At 37.4% G+C, this 24,716-nt stretch overlaps 1 protein-coding gene across 1 annotated transcript; it reads left to right on the forward strand.

Annotated features, from left to right (window-relative positions):
- The first annotated feature begins 334 nt into the window (after nt 1-334).
- On the forward strand, nt 335-17,242 carry Gm7950. Its single transcript, XM_017318658.1, has 6 exons — nt 335-448; nt 1,954-2,085; nt 7,973-8,098; nt 8,409-8,472; nt 13,984-14,083; nt 17,024-17,242. Exons 2-6 carry the CDS (start codon nt 1,977-1,979, stop codon nt 17,090-17,092), a joined length of 468 nt encoding a protein of 155 aa, XP_017174147.1. The 5' UTR covers nt 335-448; nt 1,954-1,976; the 3' UTR covers nt 17,093-17,242.
- Nucleotides 17,243-24,716: the final 7,474 nt, after the last annotated feature.

Here is a 24,716-nt window from a genome sequence, read left to right on the forward strand (position 1 = left end):
GTACATGCCGAAAAAGTCCACACACATTAAATGTTATGAACATAAATAAATAGAAAACAAAATTGCATACAAGAGCCTCTACAGTTGAAATAAAGTAGTGCCATTTGCAGTGTTTCATATGTTTCACATGTATTCAAGTTTGTTCAAGTTTTTCAAGTCTGTAAGGGCTTATACATGTAGAAATTGTCTTAAAGCCAGTAGTAACTCATTCCCACCTCCTGAAAACTCCCTTAGAAGTGATGGTGTCTGGTACTCCATGTACGCATGTGCAGGGTATATTCAGCCAATCAGCGCAGTCCCTGGGTGAGACCTATTTTCTCCAGCTGGCATCACAAAGGGTCCTCAGAATCCTCTGTCCGGGCATCGTTGCTGACAACGGTTTTTTTACCATTGAGGAGCTGAGCGTGGAAGGGTGCAGTTGTGAAGGTGTTCACCTCTGAGATAACCTGTAAGTGATAATCGGCTCTGGTCAGGGTTGTTGGACAGTTAATCAAGGTGTGACAGGGCATCTCAGGCCCAGGAGGCCACTCTGTGGGGAAAAGCCTCCTCATCGCCATTTCTATGGCTTCTGAGGGTAAAATGAAGGTGGACTACTGTATTCATGGCAGAGGATTGAACAGCCCAGGGCCTTAGAGAATTGTGAACCCTAGGAGGACACAATCTTGGGTCCCCGGGATAGGATCAGAGAGCTGGCTGCAGGACTGGCGGTCAAGGGAGCAGGGAGCCATTGGGTGAGGAGCCTTGGCACTTGTCCTGTGTGCTGTCCTAGAACCGTTAGAAACACACTGAGGATTCCTCCCTCTTCGTTGTTTTCTCTATGGTGTGTTCCTTTGGTACAGACTGTATGGAAATTGCAGACAGGGAAGTGGCATAGGAAGAATGAAAGTAAAGAAGAAGAGGAGACATTGAAAGAGTTTAATAAGTAATCTGGGATGGATTCAGACCAAAGATTCTCCTATTTCAATCGCCCATGTATTGGGATTAAAGACTTGGACCACCAAGTTCAGCTTTTTCTCTCAATTTTAGTTCCGTAGGATGGGATCTTCCTTTGTAGCTCAGGCTGGCCTGGCTTGGGCTGGCTTTGAACTTGCAATCTATAGATGTTTGAAATCCTGGGCTTCCCCCAATCCCAAATTTCTCCAATATAAGAATTTTCTGTGTGGGTGGCAGTGGTGAGTGTTTGTTGTAGACTGAGCATTGGGGTTTCTTGACATGGATATATAATTACCATGTTCATTATCTTTCTGCATAGTACTGTGATTTTACTTTAATACTGAGATACACTGAGAAACAGAATTGGTGATGTATTGTTTAAAAAGAATCTTTGGGGGATAGTATCAAAATTCAGATGCCTCAAAGGTTACATGCAAACACGTTTTGCTCATTGTTTTGGTGGGAAGGGGAGGACTCACATATTAAAGGCTAGCCTGTTTTTGCCTTTTTAAAACTGAGAAATGGCAGATTGTTAACTTTGGTTCTAAAGAAGGTTTTTAAATAACTAAGTTAAGTAAGTTAAAGAAGATTTTAAAACAAATTTGCGAGGGAGAAGGACATGATAAATGGGATACATGGAGGAAACCGAAAGGGGAAGCACACACACACACACACACACACACACACACACACACACACACACACACACATATATATATATACATTCATACATATAAATATATATATACATATATACACACACACACATATATATATATGTCACCATATTGAATATATATACGTATATATATGTCACCATATGGAATATGTATACAAAATGCTCTGATAAAGACTAATTATTAAAAATATAACTGTTATAAAACAAAAGAAACAATCTTTCATTGAGCTAAGATAATTATTTGACCTTTTGACATGTTTAACTATTAAAATGATACCTTTGGATTCAGATAACTAATTTTTTTCTTTTTTCCTTTTTATTTTATTTTTTTAACTAAGAAGACATCTGAGTGCTTAAGAGAAAAATGGCTCTTAAGAAACTGTGGGCGATACCAAAGGACGGTTACTTATTACTTCTTGACTATGATGATGAAGACGATGACATAAATTTTTTGGAGGAGGCTCATTCTGAAGGTCTAGTATATCCAGTGTTGGGTATTGTGTCCTGCAGATATTTAGACTTTAAGTTAGTCACCTGAAATTGAAGAATTCTTTGCTAAGAGTTTTCATATACTTCCTTTCTAATTTTACCTATATCTATATATTCCTATACCTGAGTTTTAGCAGCACATATACTTACTCTTAGCGCTGTAGTCACAATATGTTTAGAAACAATAACTAGCTATGATTTTACCCCAGGAAAAGACCTGATGTTTTTCCTATATGTTAGCAGAAAGGGTGTTTATTTTATAAAACCTGCAAATAAATTATTTCATTCCTTTTTTTCTATCATATATTTTCTTTATTTACATTTCAAATATTATTCCCTTTTCTATTTTCCCTTTGAAAATCCCCTCTCCTCTCCCCTCTCCCCCTGCTCTCCGCCATACCCACTCACACTTCCTGGCCTAGGCATTCCCTAATTCTGGGGCATAGGACATTTACAGGACCAAGGGTCTCTTTTCCCATTGATAACTGACTAGGCCATCCTCTCCTACATAGGCAAGTGGTATGGTAAGTCCCACCATCTGTTTTATTTGATTGGAGATATATTCCCATGGAACTCTGGGGGTACTGGTCAGTTCATATTGTTGTTCCTCCTATGGGGCTGCAAATCCCTCATGTTCCTTGGGTACTTTCTCTAGGTCCATCATTGGGGACACTGTGCTCAGTCCAATGGATGTCTGTGATCATCCACTTCTGTATTTGTCAGGCACTGGCAGAGCCTCTCAGGAGACAGCTATATCAGTCTCCTGTCCACACGCTCTTGTTGGCATCTTCAATAGTGTCTGGCTTTGGTGTTGGTTTATGGGATTGATCCCCTAGTGAGCCAGTCTCTGGATTCCTTCAGTCTCAGCTCAAATCTTTGTCTCTGTAACTCCTGCCATTGGTATTTTCCCCATTTTAAGAAGGAAAAATATATCCATACTTTGGTCTTCTTTCTTCTTGAGTTTCATGGGTTTTGAAGATTGTATCTTGGTTATTCTGAGCTTCTGGGATAATATCCACATAGCAGTGAGTGCATATCATGTGTGTTCTTTTGTGATTGGGTTATCTCACTTAGGAAGATATCATCCAGATGCATTCATTTGTCTAAGAATTTCATGAATTCATTATTTTTAATGGCTATGCAGTAATTCATTATGTAAATGTACCATATTTTCTGTATCCCTTCCTCTGAAGAGGGACATCTGGGTTCTTTTCAGCTACTTGCTATTATAAATAAGGCTGCTATGAACATACTGAAGCATGGGTCATTATAACAAGTTGGAATATCTTCTGGAAATATGCCCAGGAGGAATATTGCTGAATCTTCCAGTAGAACTCTGTCAAATTTTCTGAGGAAACACCAGACTGCTTTCCAGAGTGGTTGTAACAGCTTGCAATCCCACCAGCAATGGAAGAGTGTTCTTCTTTCACCACATTATCACCAGCATGTGCTGTCATCTGAGCTTTAGATCTTAGCCATTCTGACTCGTGTGATGTGGAATCTCACGGTTATTTTGACTTACACTTCCCTGATAATTAAGGATGTTGAACATTTTTAGGTGTTTCTCAGCCATTCAGAATTCCTTACTTGAGGATTCTTTGCTTAGTTCTGTCCCAAATTTTTTATACGGTTATTTGATTTTCAGGAGTCCAGCTTCTTGATATATATATATTGGATATTAGTCCCCTATCTGATTTAGTATTGGTAAAGATTTTTTCCCATCTCTTGGTTGCTGTTTTGTCCTATTGTCAGTGTCCTTTGTCTTACAGAAGCTTTGCAATTTTATAAGGTCAAATTTGTCTAATCTTAATCTTATAACACAATCTATTGCTGTTCTGCTCAGGAATTTCCCCCCTGTGCCCATATCTTCGAAGCTCTTCCCCACTTACTCCTCTATAAGTTTCAGTGTCTCTGGTTTTATGTGGAGTTCCTTGATCCACTTGGATTTGACCTTAGTACAAAGAGATAGAAATGGATCAATTCACATTATTCTACATGATAACCATTAGTTGTGCCAGCACCATTTGTTGAAAATGATGTTTTTTTTTTCCACTGGATGGTTTTAGCTCCCTTGTCAAAGTCAAGTGACCATAGGTGTGTGGGTTCATTTCTGTGTCTTTGATTCTATTCCATTGGTCGACTTGTCTGTTGCCATACAAGTACCATCCAGTTTTTATCACAATTGTTCTGTAGTACAACTTTAGGTCAGGCATGATGATTCCACCAGAGGTTCTTTTACTGTTGAGAATAGTTTTTGTTGTCCTAGGTGTTTTTTTTTTTTTTTAATCCAGATGAGTTTGCAAATATCTCTTTCTAACTCAGTTAAGAATTATGTTAGAATTTTGATGGGGATTGCATTGAATCTGTAGATTGCTTTCCACAAGATAGCCATTTTTAGTACATCAATCCTGCCAATTCCTGAGCATGGGAGATCTTTCCATCTTCTGAGGTCTTTGATTTCTTTCTTCAGAGACTTACAGTTTTTTTCATACAGATCTTTCACTTCCTCACTTAGAGTCACATCAAAGTTTTTTATATTATTTGTGACTATTGTGAACGGTGTTGTTTCCCTAATTTCTTTTTCATCTTCTTTATCCTTTGAGTGTAGAAAGGCCACTGATAAGTTTGAGTTAACTTTATATTCAGCTACTGCACTGAAGTTGTTTATCAGATTTAGGATTTCTCTGGTGTAATTTTTATGGTCTCTGATACATGCTATCATATCTTCTGGATATACGATATTTTGACTTCTTCCTTTCCAATTTGAATCCCCTTGATCTCCTTTTTGTTTTCAAATTTCTCTGGCTAGGACTTCAAGTACTATAGTGGATAAGTAGGCAGAAAGGGGGCAGCCTTGTTTAGTCCCTGATTTTTGTGGGATTGCTTCAAGTTTCTAACCATTTATTTTGATGTAGGCTACAGGTTTGTTCTCTATTGCTTTTATTATGTTTAGTTATGGGCCTTGACTTCCTGATCTTTCCTGGACTTCTATTATGACTGGGTGATGTATTTTGTCAAATGCTTTCTCATCATCTAATGAGATGATCATGATATTTTTTTCTTGGAGTTTGTTTCTATTTTGGATAAAGTTGATGGATTTCCATATATTAAGCCACCCCTGCATCACAGGGATGAAGTGTACTTGATTATGATGGATGATCATTTTGATATATTCTTTGATTCGGTTTACAAAGCCTTTATTGAGTATTTTTGCATCAATATTCAGTCACTTACAATCACTTTAAAAATTCAGGCTGCAGCCCAGTGCTGAGTAGGTAGAAACAGCTAGCTGGCTAGCCAGGCTAGATACATTGGTGAGCTGCAGATTCAGAGAGACTCTGTCTCAAGATTTAAGTTGGGTCAGGCAGTGGTGGCACATGCATTTAATCCCAGCATTTGGGAGGCAGAATCAGGGGGGCAGGGGGATTTCTGAGTTTGAGGCCACTCTGGTCTACAGGGTGAGTTCCAGGACAACCAGGGCTACACAGTGAAACCCTGTCTCAAAAAAACAAATATATATATATATATATATATATATATATATATATATATATATATATATATATATATAATATGTGTGTGTGTGCGTGTGTGTGTGTGTGTGTGTGTGTGTATGTAAGTTGGAATATGATTGAGAATACAGAGGATGTCCATTTCTAGACTCCATATGCAAACATATACTAAAATGTATACACATCATTTTTGCTCAATCTCTTTTTATGATTTACACAATCCATTAAAATTATGGTGTTTTTTTTCTTCTTTTTATGGAAATACACAATATTAGGAAAGTGTCATGTTTTTATAATGTCCACTGTATAGTAAAAATAAACACCTATCAAGAGAAATGATCCAGCATACCCTAAAACATGCACAAGACAGGGATGGAAAGATGGCTTAGAAATTAAGAGCACTTGTTGCTCTTGGAGAGAACAAAGGTTTAGTTCCTAGGACCCACATAATGGCGCACAGCCATTTGTAATTCTAGAACCAGGGGATTTGGCATCCTGTTCTAGTTTCTATGAGCACAAAACATGCATGTTGAACAAATACAAACATGCACAATCACGTTAGTTTAATAATAAAACAAATCAGAATTGCACACAACAGCCCCTTCGACTGAAACAAAGTAGGAGAGTCTTCTTTGGGGTTCATTTTATTTTATCTTTCAAGTTAGTATTGCAACCTTTGAAAAAGGAAGGCTTCTGGGTAGCAGTGGCAGCTAAAATACTAGCTCTTTTTTGCTAGTTCAATGACAGATGTCTGATAGAGCCTATATCACATTGAGTACGCATGTGCAATCACAGCCAATCAGCAAGGGTCATGTCTGAGATTGTTTTCCCACTGTCCAAACCCTGTTACCAGTATGCTTTGTGGTGGCTACCAAGACTAGTTCTTGAGGAAGCATGGTAGGGAGAAGTCTCTGTGGAGGTTGTCAGTGACCTGTTGAAAGTTGGTTAATTATGGTTCAGCTGTGGGTCAAGGTGGGGTGAAGGTGTTGGGGCAGAGGTGTTACTTCAGGAGTAAGGAGAGGAGGTGAGCCTTACTGGACCCTGGATTATACCACTTCTGGGTTCACAATCGACTTTACCCACCTAGACCTCTGTGGAGAAAAACAGAGAAATTCGCTAAGGGCAGGAGTTTAAACAGACAGCACCTAGCAGAAAGCAGGAAGTCCAGGGATTTGGAGACCCTGAAAGTCTTTTTGGGGCCTGGGGATGTGAGGTGTGAGTAAACTGGAGGTCGATTAGTGGTGGAAACAGACTAGAACATTTTCTGTGTTGTTGCTGCTGCTGCCTGCCAGGAATTCATGAAAAACAAACTGAAGACCAGTCTTCATTGTCCTCTACCTGGTATTGAAAGTCCAGATTGCCGACATTTGTATATATAGGCCGCAAACTGCCTCCAAAACCAGAGGCTCCTCTCAGCCTGAGAAGTTCTGGGTCTTCAGACATAATTCAGGCCAGGCTGTGTTTATTTATGCATTGTTTTGGTTTAGGGAAGTGAACTCTAACTTTGTATCTCAGGAGTGTCAGAAACCTCATGTGCAGCTTGGACTTGCCTTGAAACTGAAGTCCTCAGCCTTACAAATGTACTGGGGCCTGAGGGAACATGCCTGCTTTATTTTTTTTTAATTTTATTTTCATTGTTGAAGATTGAAACCAGAGTTTCTTGCTGTAGCAGTAAAATATATGTCCAGCCAGGCAGAACTTTATAATTTACATTTGCTTTAGATTTGTATTGCAATGAAAAAGATTGAGGAACTTGCTTGTGATAATAAGAACTATGATTTTATTTGGAGATTGAAATGCAGACAAAGTTGCTTAATTTTATCAAAAACCTGCAGGAATCGGACCAAAATGCAGATCCTCCTATGATTAGATATAAACCAAATTGAAGTCACAGTTAAAGCCACCATAGCGTTTTTGTGTGTGTGTGTGAGAAAGAGAGAGAGAGAGAGAGAGAGAGAGAGAGAGAGAGAGAGAGAGAGAGAGAGAGAGAGAGAGAGAGAGAGTTTTTAAACTGAAAAATAACAACCTCTTAGTCCTTTATAGTAAGGAAGCCCAAGATACTTTATTCAACTTAAATAATTCTTTGTAAAAATTTGTATATATTAAAGACAAGGTTAATAATGGCTATTTTTGAAGGCAACTATTGTGTTCCATATTCAAATACTAAAGTCTTTTGGATTAAATAAGAGGGTAATAGAAATATGGTTTTATCTTTAAACCCTTCATGCAATTATGAAGTACTGTTTTTATAAAAATCATTCCTTAATGTTATTTTATATTTCAATTTTATTAGTTTAAATATTTTTTTGGATTCAAATGGCTTGAGAAAATTTATTTATTCATTTTTATTTTAATTCAGAAAACGTAAGTTTCTCAGAGGAATGGCAGCGTTTTGCAAGTTCTGTAGAGACACCAATAGAAAACAGGAATTTGTTAAGTGGTGAACAGCAAGATGGGAATGCTTCAAAATTGGATCTTATGGAAGGTACCAGATATTTAATGTTGTGCATTGATGTTACACTTCCTTTTTTTCTCAGTTATTCTAATTAGGCTTGTAAAGGAGATCGAAAATCTCATATTGTATCTCTTGTCTTTAAACACAACATGTAAATAAAGAACTTAAAACATATTTTAGATGACAATTAGACATTACTTCATTTTGTTTAAGTTCTAGACAAATAATAGATCTGTTTGAAACCTAATGTTGGCACTATGCCTGAATGATCACAAAGTATTTCATTAAAATTTGCAAAATAAAATAATTGTTTTAATATCATGTTTTATTATCAACCCAGAACAGAATCCAGTAACTCATGATGTTGAGAATGAAATTCCTGAAGAAATCATTGGAGATACACGGTAATATGTTCAAACTTATTATTTCCTTCTTAGTGTAAGTACTTCTAGAAAATTTTAATTGATTGTATAGCAAGTAATCTGTATTAATAATTGGAATGTGATGTATATTACAAACAATGTTTCCGTAAGATTAATCTGTAATTTGAGTGGTTTTCTTGGAGGGTATAGTGCTGTGGGTCAAATTCTCATCATCCTGCTTGTAGGACAAAAGCTGAGCCATCAAACTGTATCCCCATCATCCTTAATTTTTAGAACTTGAATTACTTCACAGATATCCAGTACAAAATATTCTGGGAAAATTTGAAGGAACATTTTAGATATATAATTTGTTTGAAACTATATAGTATTAACATAATTTACATATTAGGAAATATTAGTTAATATACTATATTATATCTTAATGAGTTATTCCTATTTTTGTAATAATTTTTATTTTAATTCATTTTTATTTTTATTAGATATTATCTTTATTTGCTTTTCAAGTAATAGCCCTTTCTTGGTTTCACCCCAGAAACTCCCTATTCCATTACACCTCTCTGTGCTTCTATGAGGGTTTTTCCCACCCACCCACTCCCACCTCCCCACACTTGTATTTGCCTACACTGGGACATCGAACCTTCACAGGACCAAGGACCTCTCCTCCCACTGATGTCTGACTAGGCCATCCTCTGCTATATATGCAGCTGGAGCCATGGGACCCCATCTTTGGTTGGTGGCTTAGTCCCTGGGTGCTCTGGGGGTGGTCTGGTTCTTTCATATTGTAGTTCTTCCTATAAGATTGCAAACCCCTTCAGCTCCTTCAGTCCTTCCTCTAACTGTTCCACTGGGGACCCTATGATTGGTCTGATGGTTGGCTATGAGCATCAGCCTCTTTTCTCTGAAAGAGCCTCTCAGGAGACAACATTATTAGGCTCCTGTCAGCAAGTACTTGTTGGCATCCACAATCGTGACTGGGTTTGTGTTCTGTCTGTGTATGGAATGAATCTACATGTTAGGCAGATTCTAGATTGTCATTCCTTCAGTCTCTGCTCTGTATTTTGTCTCCATATTTTTCCCAGGTTTATATAGTTCCCCATTCTAAGAAGGACTGAAACACCCACACTTTATTTTTCTTTCTTCCTGAGCTTCATGTTCTGTTAATTACATTTTGGGTATTCTGAGCATTTAGGCTAATATCCACTTATCAGTGAGTGCATGCCATGTTTGTCCTTTTGGGATTGGGTTACTTCACACAGGATGATATATTTTAGATCCATCCATTTGCCTGTGAATTTCATGAAGTCATTGTCTCTGTACCATTACCATACATTTTTCTCACTATTTCTCTATAATACAGCTTGAGGTCAGGGATGGTTCCGCCTGAACTTCTTTTATTGTTGAGAATATTTTTTTATATCCTGGAATTTTGTTATTCCAAATGATTTTTCAAATTCCTCTTTATATCTCAATGAAGAATTTAGATTCAATTTTGATGGAGATTGCATTGAATCTATAGATTGCTTTTGGCAAGATGGCCATTTTTACTGAATTAATTGTGCCAACCTATGATCATGGGAGATCTTTCCATCTTCTGAGATTTTCAATTTCTATTTTCAGAGACATGAAGTTCTTGTCATACAGATCTTTCGCTTGCTTGGTTCGAGTCACACCAAGGTTTTATAGTTTGTGACTATTGTGAAGGGTGTTGTTTCCATAAATTCTTTTTCAGCCTGTTTATCCTTTGATTAGAGGAAAGCTACTGATTGGTTTGAGTTAATTTTATATCTAGCCACTTTGCTGAATTTCTTACTGCTTTTAACAGTCTATCTTTCTTTATTGCATTTGTTGTTCTGATTATTATGTTTGGGGAATGATTTCTTTTCTGGTCCAGTTTATTTGGACTTCTAATATGTTCATGTGCATCACTTTCTTTAGATTTGGGAAGTTTTCTTCTATAATTTTGTTGAAGATATTTGCTGGCCCTTTGACTTGTGAATCTTCTCTCTCGTCTATACCTATTTTCCTTAGGATTTGTCTTCTCATTTTGTCCTGGATTTCCTTGATGTTTTGGGTTAGGAGATGTTTGCATTTTCCATTTTCTTAGACTGTTGTGCCAATGTTTTCTATGGTATCTTCTGTACCTGAGATTCTCTATTCTATCTCTTGTATTCTGTTCGAGATGCTTGCATCTATTTCTCCTAAGTTTTTTTTTTTCTTTCTTTCTCCAGTTTCATCTCTTTGTGATTTTTTATTACCTCTATTTCCATTTTTAGATACTAAATGGATTTTGTTCTATTCCTTCACTGTTTTATAGTGTTTTCCTTCATTCTTTAAGGGAATTTTGTGTTTACTCTTTAAGGGCTTCTAGCTGTTTACCTGTGTTCCCTGTATTTCTTTAAGTAAACTATTTTTGTTCTTAAAGAACTCTATCATCATCTTGAGATGTGATTTTGAATCTGAATCTTTCTTTTCTAATATGTTGGGCTATCCAGGACTTGCTGCTGTGGCCAAACTGTGTTCTGATCATGCCAACTAGTCTTGGTTTCTATTGCTTATATTCTTGTGCTTACCTCTCACCATCTCATTTTCTTTGGTACTACTTTCCCTTGCAGTCTCTGACTGGAGCTTCTCCCTCCTGTAACCCTGGTTGTGACAGAACTCATCAGAGTCCAGCTGTCTCTGGGATCCAGGGATCCTGGGATCCTGATATGCTGGGTATGTCTAAGCTCGTGGAAGTCAAGCTGCCTCTTGGATCCTCAAACCCTGGTATAACCAATCTCCTGAGATCCTGTGTCAGAGCTCCGGGGAGTGAAGATTTTTCTTGGTGTTGCAAGATTTGGTGGGGTGCCAAGTCACTAGTTTTTCTCTGGACACAGATGCAAGCTGCAAGGAACCCATGCCTCTGTCTGGGAGGGTGTTTTTCTTTCCCTGGTTTATGTGGGGGGTGTCAGATACACAGGGTGTTGGGCAAGATGTTGTGCCCTCAGCTGTGATCTTCTGTCAGAACTGGAGTGTCCCTTGGTTTGTCTGATCTCCGTGGAGTCATGCTTCTTTTGTGATCCTGTGATCTTGGGCATTTCAGATACCTGAGAGTTGAGCTCCTTCTGGGTGTTTTAAGAGTGGGTACAAAGGCAGTACCCCAGGTCTGATCCAGCTATAGTTTCAGACCAATAGGGAACCATGCCACTGCCAAGGCAAGAATGCCTGTGTCCCTGGATCCTTTGGGACTGAGTTACTCCAGATGTTGGGGATGCATCTGGCAAGGTAGGAGTTCCTGTGTCCCTGGATCCTTGGGGACTCAGTTACTTCTGATGTTAAAGCCATTCTTGTGATCTTGGGAGTACTAGAGCACCTGGGAGTTGAGTTTCCTGTTGGTATTGTGAGACTAGGTGCAGAGTCAGCACACAAAGTCTACCCATGACACAGACTCTTGCAAATATTTTTGATTTAGCCCCATGGACTTATTTTTTTCTATGGTATAGAGGTGAAAATGGTGCTTTTTGAAGAGGTGTGACATTAATGAAACTTCATTTTTATTTTATTTTTTTGCATGTTTGTGTCTGTGGTACATGTATACATATGTGGAGGGCAGAGGAGATTGTTGGCTGTTGCTCTTTTACTTTCTACCTTATTCCCTTAAGACATGTTCTGTCACTGAACATGCAGCTAGACAAGCAGCCAGCAAGTCCTAGGAATTCTCACTCTGCCTACCACAGTGCTGCTATTGTAAAAGCAACCATTAATGGTGGCTTTTGTAGATGGGTAGTAGATTCAAACTTGCGAACCTCCTCCTTTCAGAGTAAACCCTCTTAACTTCTGTGGCATCTTTGTAACTGCTTTACAGGGATTTTTAGGGGAACAAAAATGATGTAAACATTTTTATTGTTCCATGTATTCAAAGCTAAGTGATATGTATACAAATTCTATACATGCAACAGTTTTTATGTGACCCAGTGTTAATTTTATATTAAGTCATTTTCTTTTCTAGGACTCCTCTGTGCTTCTGTCTTTATATGGCACAGTGCAAAAAAAATTCTTTAATGAAACCCTTATTCCTTTTCTTAAAATTTCATTTTATGGGTATGTTTGTTTTCCTTGCATGTGTGTATGCTCACAGCTTGTATGTCTGGTAACTGAGGAGACCAGATGAAGGCATTGAATCCCCTGGAACTGGAGTTATAGGTTGTGAGCAAACTTAGAGGTGCTGGGAATCTAATCTCAGATCTATGGAAGGGAACCAGTGCTCTTAACTGATGAATCATCTCTCCAATCCCCTCACTGCTTTTTTGTTTTTGTTTTTGTTTTTTTGTCTTGTTTTTGTTTTTTTTAAAAGAATTACATAACTGAAAGTAAAGACAACTTTACTAACCAGTGAGAGATTGATACTCAGATCTCAAATAATCTGTTTTAAATTATATATTTTTGAATGTTACATGAGCTTTCTTAGAAGACAATAATTTGTCTTTGAGATATGGTCTCACCATGTAGTTCAAGCTGGCCTGAATTTTGCCATGTAACCTACCTTGTCCTATACACTGGACATATCCTGCTTAAGATTCCTAAACTAGGATCATAGACCCAAAACTTCCTCCATGACTTAGGAAACAATGTTCTTAATACCTATTTTTTAGACTTATTTATGTGTATTAGTGTTTTGCTTGCAGGCATATATGTGCAGCACATATATGCCTGTTTCCCATAGATATCAGATGATTATTTCAGTTACCTTGGACCTGGAGTCACATAAAGAGAACACACATGGAAACTTATATCAAAGATTCTTTCAAAGGAAGCAACCAGAAGTTAGGACAACTTTGGCAAATGAACAAAAGGGAGAGGTAGAGTTGTTAGTTTTGTAGGGTCACACTTGTATAGTTTTAAAAATTATATGTGGCTGAAGTTTAAAAAAAAGTCATGTCTGAGCCTTTAGTAAAAATGCGTGACTTTGATTTTGTCTAAGCATTTAACCTTATAACTTCATGCCTTGAAGGAAACTAAATCTAACTCTTAGAAGTCTGTGAAAATTATTATTTTCTACTTTAAGTAGCTGTTAATGAGATTTTAAATTTTGATTAACAATCATTGTGGAAACAAAGAAATCTTGCACAAAATCTTAGAAATGTAATTTCTGGTTTATTATGTTTAACAATATGGAAAAGGATCAATTACATATGCAGACAATTGGTATATTTTAATTGACTTATGTTTTGCACAAATTCTTAACTGAATCAATATAGGAAAATAAATTAGACCTTATATTTGGTAGAAAATAATGAAAAAATACTTTGAAATACAGTCAATTTTCTAAAATAAGATATATATGTATTAGAACGTATTTAATTTTGAAAAGCTAGAACATAAAATAAGACTTCTCTGATAATCTTTTAGGGAAAATTCTATGCTGATTTCCCATTAGATAACTTTATACTGCTTTTTTTCTTTTTTACTATGAAATGGTCAATTTAATTTGTTTTAAATGTTCTTTTTCATATTGGTTTGAAATATGATTGATATCATTACTTTGCTTTACAGGGAGATGATCAACAACAAGTCGTGTGAGCAGTATAAAACTACATTTCAGAAGTTTGATATGGATGTCCAGAATTTCAATGAACAGCAAGAAAAATCAGTGGTTTGTATCATAACTACCTTTATAATTAACCTAGTATAACTATGTATCATGTAGGAATAGAGAAACTAGCCTTGTGTTGGGCACACAAAACATAATCAAGTTTCATTATCTATCTTTGGCTCTGTTCTAGTCCTACTGAGTTGTAAACCAGAGAGATATGGTCACATACTATATAAATGAAAACCACTAGGCACTTTATGGTAGACCAGATCTTAAATTTTCAAGAGGCAGACATTTGCTGAAGGATGAAGAGAGGATTACCAGTTTCTACAAAAGGAAGCAAAATATGTCAGCCTCAGGTACAGTCGAAAAGAGAGAGAAAGCTTTCTTACTGGTGTCATCTGGACTCTGTTATTAATATTAGAAAACCAAATCAAACTGGAAAATCAGTTCTCACAATCCTAAACTTAGTACAAATTTACTAACAACAGTGGATGGAAACAACCTTTCTCAACAGCCCTGGCAGAATATTCCTGTGAAAGAATATCACTAACTATTTTAAATCATCTCTCGATTAATGTACCAATTACTGTAGTCATCACATGGTTTCCAAGTAAGATCTGAGATGATGACCATAGTAACTAAATTTTATTTGATTGGTTAATAGTTTGGGAAGTATTCAATTTGAAATGAACAGGAGATCCATTCCTACCTGAAAAGCCATTTTCAAAAAAAAAAAAGCCAAAATGAAAGTTCATTGGGTGGTGAGTATTTCATAACCACCAAACTCAGATTTCGTTCAGAGATAAGAAGATTCCCAGAGCTTCGTAGCCACCAGATGTAGCCGACCTTATGAGTCAGTTCAGAAAAGAGATAGGGACTAAAGATAGAAAATAAATAAATACTCCAATTGAAGGCAATTTTTAAACCTTGAACTCTGGATAAAATTTCAGGGGTGTGCTCATCTGTGTAAATGAGGAGTCTAAAGACAGACCCCCAGAGTATTTCAATACTTGTAATTCTGCATGGGGCGGAGGTGAGAGGGAACTAGTAAAGGAACATAATAATTGGTAGAAAGAAAACTATAATGAGTGAAAGAAAACTTTTAAGGAAGAAAAGATCAGTAACTGTGTCATATGCTACTAATAGGCAAAATAAGATAAATTTGCAGGGCTGGAAGATGGTTTAGTAGGTAATCTTTTTCACTGTAGGCATGGAGACCCGAGCTTATATTCCCTGCATAGGCATGAACACACAAACCACCGACACTATCAGCAACAACAACAAATTAGCAAAACTAAAAACAAACTACCACAAAAATGAAAGTTCATTGGGTGGTGAGTATTTCATAACCACCAACTGAGATTTCGTTCAGAGATAAGAAGATTCCCAGAGTTTCGTAGCCACCAGGTGTAGCCTAATGGATGAGCTCTAGGTTCAATGAGACACTTTCTCCCAACAGTGGGGTTCAACCAAAGAAGACACCCAATTTTAATCCGTTGTCTCATTATATCTAAATGTGCAGGTTTTTTAAGATAAACTTCACAAAGTGGAGGTCATTGTACTTAATCAGGATGATTTGAGTGGAAATGTGAGGTACAAAGCTGATCACAGTGAATAAAGAAAAAAAAAAAGGAATGTAGTAGCCCAGGGAGAAAAAGAGTAAAGGGCTTGTCTTAAGTTTTTAAAAAATGCAAATTACCATGGTTGTGTGCTAAGATAAAGAGTACAAAGAGAAATTTGTATTAGTACTTCGCTGTATTACTGAGATTGGAACTTAGAGAAAACCAATCTACCACCAAACTTTGTCCACAGACATTTTTTAGGCTTTATTTTGAGGAAGGGTATCTTTAATTGATCAAGACTGTTCATGATCTTGTGATCATTCTAACTCAAACTTTATAAAAGTTAGTTGTATAGGCATTACACTGACAGCAAGCAAGAGTCATATATTTAAAATAACAGTTACAATTGATGAAATTCTTGAGAATAGTTGAGACAAGTGAAGACATTGGGCTTAGTAAAGAACAAGTATAAGGCATCCTTAAGAAAGGAAGAGAAAGTAGAAGACATGGCACATACACCTTAGGTGGAGGGTAGATACAGAGATGAGGTAGTGAACCACCTCCTGGGATTGCTTCTGCTATTAATTAAAAGGAGGCCATCTTATGGTAAAAGCATTAACATTACCTAGAGTTAAACTTCCCGGGCTAGGATTTTACCAAGTTCATGTTTACATCATGCATTCATATAAACATAACAACTTGGGAGGCAAAGGCCAATATGTGTAGCATGGCAAACCCTTTTTATAAAAAAGAATGTTACCCCACAATTTGTAGTATAAATTCATTTAATGTTACTGTAAAAATATAAGTATATTTATTCATAATATTTGTTAAAGTGTTAAATCAGGTGGAAAACTATTCCTTTTAAGTTTCATATGGAATTATGTTTGCTCATGTAACATTTTAGTATTGGAGATACATTAAATGGCTGACTGTTAGTCTAGCGTTCATGCTGCATGGTAGTAACAACAAAATTAACAGAATTGTTATAGTAATGTTTTCTTTTTACATTTGGAGAACAATTATAAAAAAGAAGAACAAGCATTAAAACTGTCCAAATGTAGTCAGAGCCACTTCTTGGAAGCAATTAAAGACATGCATAAGAGGTACTTGAAGGTATTTTGCTCATGGTCCATAAAATGTCCTTAGGAAACTAAATATGTTTTGGGAATCATAAAGTTTAACTACTTACTATTTTCAATTGTTTCTGTCTGAATTGACTGATATTATCTGTAACATCCTTATGGCTTTCTAGGAATTATTCAAGACCTGAAATCATCAATTGGGAGTTTGACCTCAGATGTACCTTATAGTTTATTAACACTATAATTATCCTGCTTAACTAAACATAGCACGTCTAGATATCATTTACACAGAATCTTTCATATTTGTATCCTTGGGAGCTTGTTTAGTAACAAGTGCTTTTCTTTTTTAGGGTTTGATGAACTTGGAGACCAACAACTCCGATATGCTTTTTGATGTAGATGGTGAATTGAGAAAATGAATGTCTGTGTTTAAAAGAGACATCATGAAGCATACTCTGAAGTACTCATCTACATTCCCATCTTGAGACTAATGAAGCATGCAAATTTTTCACTTGATAGTACATTTCTAAGCAAATAAAAAATCCGCTAACTTTTTGTCTCTTATGAAACAGAGTTTGAAAGTCTCTTTAATCCTTGTATTTCTGATGATTCTAAGAAGGAAGTTAAACCCTACTGATGTGATTATAAAGATAAGTAGGTGGTATACATTTAGAGACATAATAGAACTCCATTATTTTTAAACATCTTTAATTGTTTTTTTCTTTAAGGTTAAGATATTTTTATATTAAATTCCAAACAAAATCCATATAAATGAGTGAGTGGCAAATAGTCCTTTTGTACGGAACTTCCACACACTAATGTAGTGAATTCTTTAAAATTTATTCTTTAATCTTTTTTTATAAGTTCAGACTTTATCCCCTCCCTTGTCCACCCTCTGACTGTTCCACATCCCATACCTCCCCCCCCCCACACACCCATCTCCAAGAGGATGTCCCCACCATCCTACCCCACTCCACCAGACATCCCTTCTCCCTGTAGACTTAAGTCTCTTGAGGGTTAAATTCACCTTCTCCGACTGAGTCCAGACCCGGCAGACCTCTGCTGTATATGTGGTGGGGGGCTTCATATCATCTGGTATATGCTTCCTGGTTGGTGGTTCAGTGTCTGAGAGATCCTGGAAGGTCCAGGTTAGTCGAGACTGCTGGTCTTTCTACAGGTTCTCCCTCTTCCTCTGCTTCTTCCAGCTTTTCCCTAATTCAACCACAGGAGTTCCCAGATTCTGTCCATTGGTTGCATGTAAATTTCTGCATCTGACTCTTTCACCTGCTGGTTAGGTCTTTCAGAGGGCAGTCATGATTGTCTCATTTTTGTGAGCACAGCATAGCATCAGTAATAGTATCAGGCCTTGATGCCTCTCTTTGAGCTGGATCCCAGTTTGGGCCTGTCACTGGATCTCCTTTTCCTCAGGCTTCTCTCCATTTTTGTCCCTGCTGTTCTTTCAGACAGTAACAATTATGAGTCAGAGCTTTTGACTGTGGGATGACCACCCCAACTTTACACTTGATGTCTTGTCTCTCCACTAGAGGAGGACTCTATAAGTTCCCTCTCCTCACTGCAGGATATTTCATCTAAGGTCCCTCCCTTTGAATCCTGAAATTCTCTCACCTCCCAGGTCTCTGGTACATTCTAGAAGGTTTTCTCACCTCCTACCTAACAAAGTTTTCTGTTTCCATTCTTTTTGCTGGTCCTCAGTGCTTCAGTCCTGCTCCCCACCCCCACAATACCTGATCATGTTCCTTTCTTCCTGTCCTTGTCCCCTTTTCCATCCAAGTGCCTCCTTCCCCCTCCCTGTAGTGATTTTTGAACCTTAACATTTCTAATTATTTTTATTCATAAAGATAGTTGAAACATTTTTTGATTCATTATCTTATTAGTTCCCGAAGGTACAAGATACAAATATCGAAGGCACATTGGTTTGGTTTTACTTCATTTATTTGATTTTTGAGATAGGCACATAGTATGTTTTGTATGTCTAGGAAGGTCTAGAATGTTTAGGTTCAGCATTCCATGTAGGTGCTATACAGGTATGTGACAACATACCTGGCTTACATTGTTCTTAAGAAAATAGTCCCAAAAAATCTCCTATAAACAATATAAAATTAAAACTGTCAGCTCTGAGAGATGAAAATATTTCCTGTTCGAAACCCATCTCAGGGAAAAAGACAGACACTACCTCAGAGTGAAAGGCTGGAAAACAATTTTCCAAGCAAATGGACTGAAGAAACAAGCTGGAGTAGCCATTTTAATATCGGATAAAATCGACTTCCAACCCAAAGTTATCAAAAAAGACAAGGAGGGACACTTCATACTCATCAAAGGTAAAATCCTCCAAGAGGAACTCTCAATTCTGAATATCTACGCACCAAATGCAAGGGCAGCCACATTCATTAGAGACACTTTAGTAAAGCTCAAAGCATACATTGCACCTCACACAATAATAGTGGGAGACTTCAACACACCACTTTCTTCAAAGGACAGATCGTGGAAACAGAAACTAAACAGGGACACAGTGAAACTAACAGAAGTTATGAAACAAATGGACCTGACAGATATCTACAGAACATTTTATCCTAAAACAAAAGGATATACCTTCTTCTCAGCACCTCACGGGACCTTCTCCAAAATTGACCATATAATTGGTCACAAAACAGGCCTCAATAGATACAAAAATATTGAAATTGTCCCATGTATCCTATCAGACCACCATGGCCTAAGACTGATCTTCAATAACAACATAAATAATGGAAAACCAACATTCACGTGGAAACTGAATAACACTCTTCTCAATGATACCTTGGTCAAGGAAGGAATAAAGAAAGAAATTAAAGACTTTTTAGAGTTTAATGAAAATGAAGCCACAACGTACCCAAACCTATGGGACACAATGAAAGCATTTCTAAGAGGGAAACTCATAGCTCTGAGTGCCTCCAAGAAGAAACGGGAGACAGCACATACTAGCAGCTTGACAACACATCTAAAAGCCCTAGAAAAAAAGGAAGCAAATTCACCCAAGAGGAGTAGACGGCAGGAAATAATCAAACTCAGGGGTGAAATCAACCAAGTGGAAACAAGAAGAACTATTCAAAGAATTAACCAAACGAGGAGTTGGTTCTTTGAGAAAATCAACAAGATAGATAAACCCTTAGCTAGACTCAGTAAAGGGCACAGGGACAAAATCCTAATTAACAAAATCAGAAATGAAAAGGGAGACATAACAACAGATCCTGAAGAAATCCAAAACACCATCAGATCCTTCTACAAAAGGCTACACTCAACAAAACTGGAAAACCTGGACGAAATGGACAAATTTCTGGACAGATACCAGGTACCAAAGTTGAATCAGGATCAAGTTGACCATCTAAACAGTCCCATATCACCTAAAGAAATAGAAGCAGTTATTAATAGTCTCCCAACCAAAAAAAGCCCAGGACCAGATGGGTTTAGTGCAGAGTTCTATCAGACCTTCAAAGAAGATCTAATTCCAATTCTGCACAAACTATTTCACAAAATAGAAGTAGAAGGTACTCTACCCAACTCATTTTATGAAGCCACTATTACTCTGATACCTAAACCACAGAAAGATCCAACAAAGATAGAGAACTTCAGACCAATTTCTCTTATGAATATCGATGCAAAAATCCTCAATAAAATTCTCGCTAACCGAATCCAAGAACACATTAAAGCAATCATCCATCCTGACCAAGTAGGTTTTATTCCAGGGATGCAGGGATGGTTTAATATACGAAAATCCATCAATGTAATCCATTATATAAACAAACTCAAAGACAAAAACCACATGATCATCTCGTTAGATGCAGAAAAAGCATTTGACAAGATCCAACACCCATTTATGATAAAAGTTTTGGAAAGATCAGGAATTCAAGGCCCATACCTAAACATGATAAAAGCAATCTACAGCAAACCAGTAGCCAACATCAAAGTAAATGGAGAGAAGCTGGAAGCAATCCCACTAAAATCAGGGACTAGACAAGGCTGCCCACTTTCTCCCTACCTTTTCAACATAGTACTTGAAGTATTAGCCAGAGCAATTCGACAACAAAAGGAGATCAAGGGGATACAAATTGGAAAAGAGGAAGTCAAAATATCACTTTTTGCAGATGATATGATAGTATATATAAGTGACCCTAAAAATTCTACCAGAGAACTCCTAAACCTGATAAACAGCTTCGGTGAAGTAGCTGGATATAAAATAAACTCAAACAAGTCAATGGCCTTTCTCTATACAAAGAATAAACAGGCTGAGAAAGAAATTAGGGAAACAACACCCTTCTCAATAGTCACAAATAATATAAAATATCTTGGCGTGACTCTAACTAAGGAAGTGAAAGATCTGTATGATAAAAACTTCAAATCTCTGAAGAAAGAAATTAAGGAAGATCTCAGAAGATGGAAAGATCTCCCATGCTCATGGATTGGCAGGATCAACATTGTAAAAATGGCTATCTTGCCAAAAGCAATCTACAGATTCAATGCAATCCCCATCAAAATTCCAACTCAATTCTTCAACGAATTGGAAGGAGCAATTTGCAAATTTGTCTGGAATAACAAAAAACCTAGGATAGCAAAAAGTCTTCTCAAGGATAAAAGAACTTCTGGCGGAATCACCATGCCAGACCTAAAGCTTTACTACAGAGCAATTGTGATAAAAACTGCATGGTACTGGTATAGAGACAGACCAGTAGACCAATGGAATAGAATTGAAGACCCAGAAATGAACCCACACACCTATGGTCACTTGATCTTCGACAAGGGAGCTAAAACCATCCAGTGGAAGAAAGACAGCATTTTCAACAATTGGTGCTGGCACAACTGGTTGTTATCGTGTAGAAGAATGCGAATCGATCCATACTTATCTCCTTGTACTAAGGTCAAATCTAAGTGGATCAAGGAACTTCACATAAAACCAGAGACACTGAAACTTATAGAGGAGAAAATGAGGAAAAGCCTTGAAGATATGGGCACAGGGGAAAAATTCCTGAACAGAACAGCAATGGCTTGTGCTGTAAGATCGAGAATTGACAAATGGGACCTAATGAAACTCCAAAGTTTCTGCAAGGCAAAAGACACCGTCAATAAGACAAAAAGACCACCAACAGATTGGGAAAGGATCTTTACCTATCCTAAATCAGATAGGGGAATAATATCCAACATATATAAAGAACTCAAGAAGGTGGACTTCAGAAAATCAAATAACCCCATTAAAAAATGGGGCTCAGAACTGAACAAAGAATTCTCACCTGAGGAATACCGAATGGCAGAGAAGCACTTGAAAAAATGTTCAACATCCTTAATCATCAGGGAAATGCAAATCAAAACAACCCTGAGATTCCACCTCACACCAGTCAGAATGGCTAAGATCAAAAATTCAGGTGACAGCAGATGCTGGCGTGGATGTGGAGAAAGAGGAACACTCCTCCATTGTTGGTGGGAGTGCAGGCTTGTACAACCACTCTGGAAATCAGTCTGGCGGTTCCTCAGAAAACTGGACATAGTACTACCGGAGGATCCAGCAATACCTCTCCTGGGCATATATCCAGAAGATGCCCCAACAGGTAAGAAGGACACATGCTCCACTATGTTCATAGCAGCCTTATTTATAATAGCCAGAAGCTGGAAAGAACCTAGATGCCCCTCAACAGAGGAATGGATACAGAAAATGTGGTACATCTACACAATGGAGTACTACTCAGCTATTAAAAAGAATGAATTTATGAAATTCCTAGCCAAATGGATGGACCTGGAGGGCATCATCCTGAGTGAGGTAACACATTCACAAAGAAACTCACACAATATGTATTCACTGATAAGTGGATATTAGCCCCAAACCTAGGATACCCAAGATATAAGATATAATTTGCTAAACACATGAAACTCAAGAAGAATGAAGACTGAAGTGTGGACACTATGCCCCTCCTTAGATTTGGGAACAAAACACCCATGGAAGGAGTTACAGAGACCAAGTTTGGAGCTGAGATGAAAGGATGGACCATGTAGAGACTGCCATATCCAGGGATCCACCCCATAATCAGCATCCAAACGCTGACACCATTGCATACACTAGCAAGATTTTATTGAAAGGACCCAGATGTAGCTGTCTCTTGTGAGACTATGCCGGGGCCTAGCAAACACAGAAGTGGATGCTCACAGTCAGCTAATGGATGGATCATAGGGCTCCCAATGGAGGAGCTAGAGAAAGTAGCCAAGGAGCTAAAGGGATCTGCAACCCTATAGGTGGAACAACATTATGAACTAACCAGTACCCCGGAGCTCTTGACTCTAGCTGCATATATATCAAAAGATGGCCTAGTCGGCCATCACTGGGAAGAGAGGCCCATTGGACTTGCAAACTTTATATGCCCCAGTACAGGGGAACACCAGGGCCAAAAAGGGGGAGTGGGTGGGCAGGGGAGTGGGGGTGGGTGGATATGGGGGACTTTTGGTATAGCATTGGAAATGTAAATGAGTTAAATACCTAATAAAAAATGGAAAAAATAAAAAAAAAAGAAAATATTTCCTGTTCACTTACAAAATTCATTGACAGAAAGTATATTTGTCTCTTGAAAGAAACTAAACTGCTAACTGTGAGGAAGGATAAAATGACTGATTAGTCCCATCTCACTGTTCCAGGGCCAGCCCCTTCTCTCTTTTCCCATTGTTCTTATTTCTGAGCTCTCTGTCTTTGTTCCCAGCTTCCCTTCTATCTGTTCTCTGTCCCACTTTTTCTGACCTAATGGCTTTGCTTCTGTCTGTGTGCCTCTATCCCTTCCCCAGTTCCTCACTCCTCTCCCCTCTCCCAATAAATCCATTTTATACCAAGTCTGATGCATGGTGTAATTTCTCAGGGGCACACCTTTCATGAGCCCAACAAAGGTACTCCCTTGCTATGTTATATTACATAACACTAACACATTGAATGCACCTGAAAAAAAAACCTATAAATAATTAGTTTGAGACATGGATTTTTGTATTCCCATGAAGTCATCAAAACATCATTTCATTGAGCTTGGCCTTCAGATAAATGACACCTAAACTTACATAATGATTAAGCAAGATTCACATGTTTCTTCATAAATAATCAAGAATGCCGTCTATTTTAATGCTCAGCAAACATACAGAAGTTTGATTTTAGGTTCATTTTTTTTTAGTATTAGTATTTTATTTATTCAGGCAGATCCAACATATATATTATCCAACATAATCTTATGTGTATTGAAAATATACCATAATGCAAACACTCAAATACGAACAAACTGAGTCAATATATTTAGATTCATTCTTAAGTTGTTAATCTTCATTCCTCATTATTTCAAATATTCATTTATAGATAGAAAGAATTGAAATATTTGTTTTACCAAATATTCAGTATTTAAACTTTTCTTTTAAATCAATCATATTGTTTTTCTAAACTAATTTAAATGAATTAATCATTCCAGATAAGCTGTTGAGTGACTTCCTCTATTTATATCCATCTTATTTTGAGATAGTTGTTCTCATTGAACCTGGAGCCCTAGCATCTATCTCTCTTCACTCCTCCAGGGCTGGGTTAAAGACAAGTGCTGGCACACTTAGCATTTACTGTGAGTGCAATCACTTTACCCAGTTAGACAACTTCCTAGCCCCTATTCAACTATTTTTAAATTAACATTAAACAGTTTTTATATCAAAGTAATACCCTACTTTGTGTGCTGAATTATGGACTTGTTTTTCTCCTTGCAACAACATAGGTCTATCATTGCCCTTTGACACACATAAATCCACAACCTTGCTCCAGTAGCTAGAGCATTGTTCTTTAATCCAGCCATAACAAACGCAGATGCAGCAGGAATAGCAGCTGCCCCAGATCATTTCAGGAGCTCTTGCATTTATATCCTCTCAAGAGTCCCTAGAATTTCAAACATAAACTATCTGCACCTGGAGAAATTATGAAGCAGCCCCTTATCCCACACATGAGATTAAAACAAAACAAAAAAACGTACTCATATAAAATAACTGTTTTTTTTT

Source organism: Mus musculus, chromosome X (assembly GCF_000001635.26).
Source record: "Mus musculus strain C57BL/6J chromosome X, GRCm38.p6 C57BL/6J".
Lineage (NCBI taxonomy): Eukaryota > Metazoa > Chordata > Mammalia > Rodentia > Muridae > Mus > Mus musculus.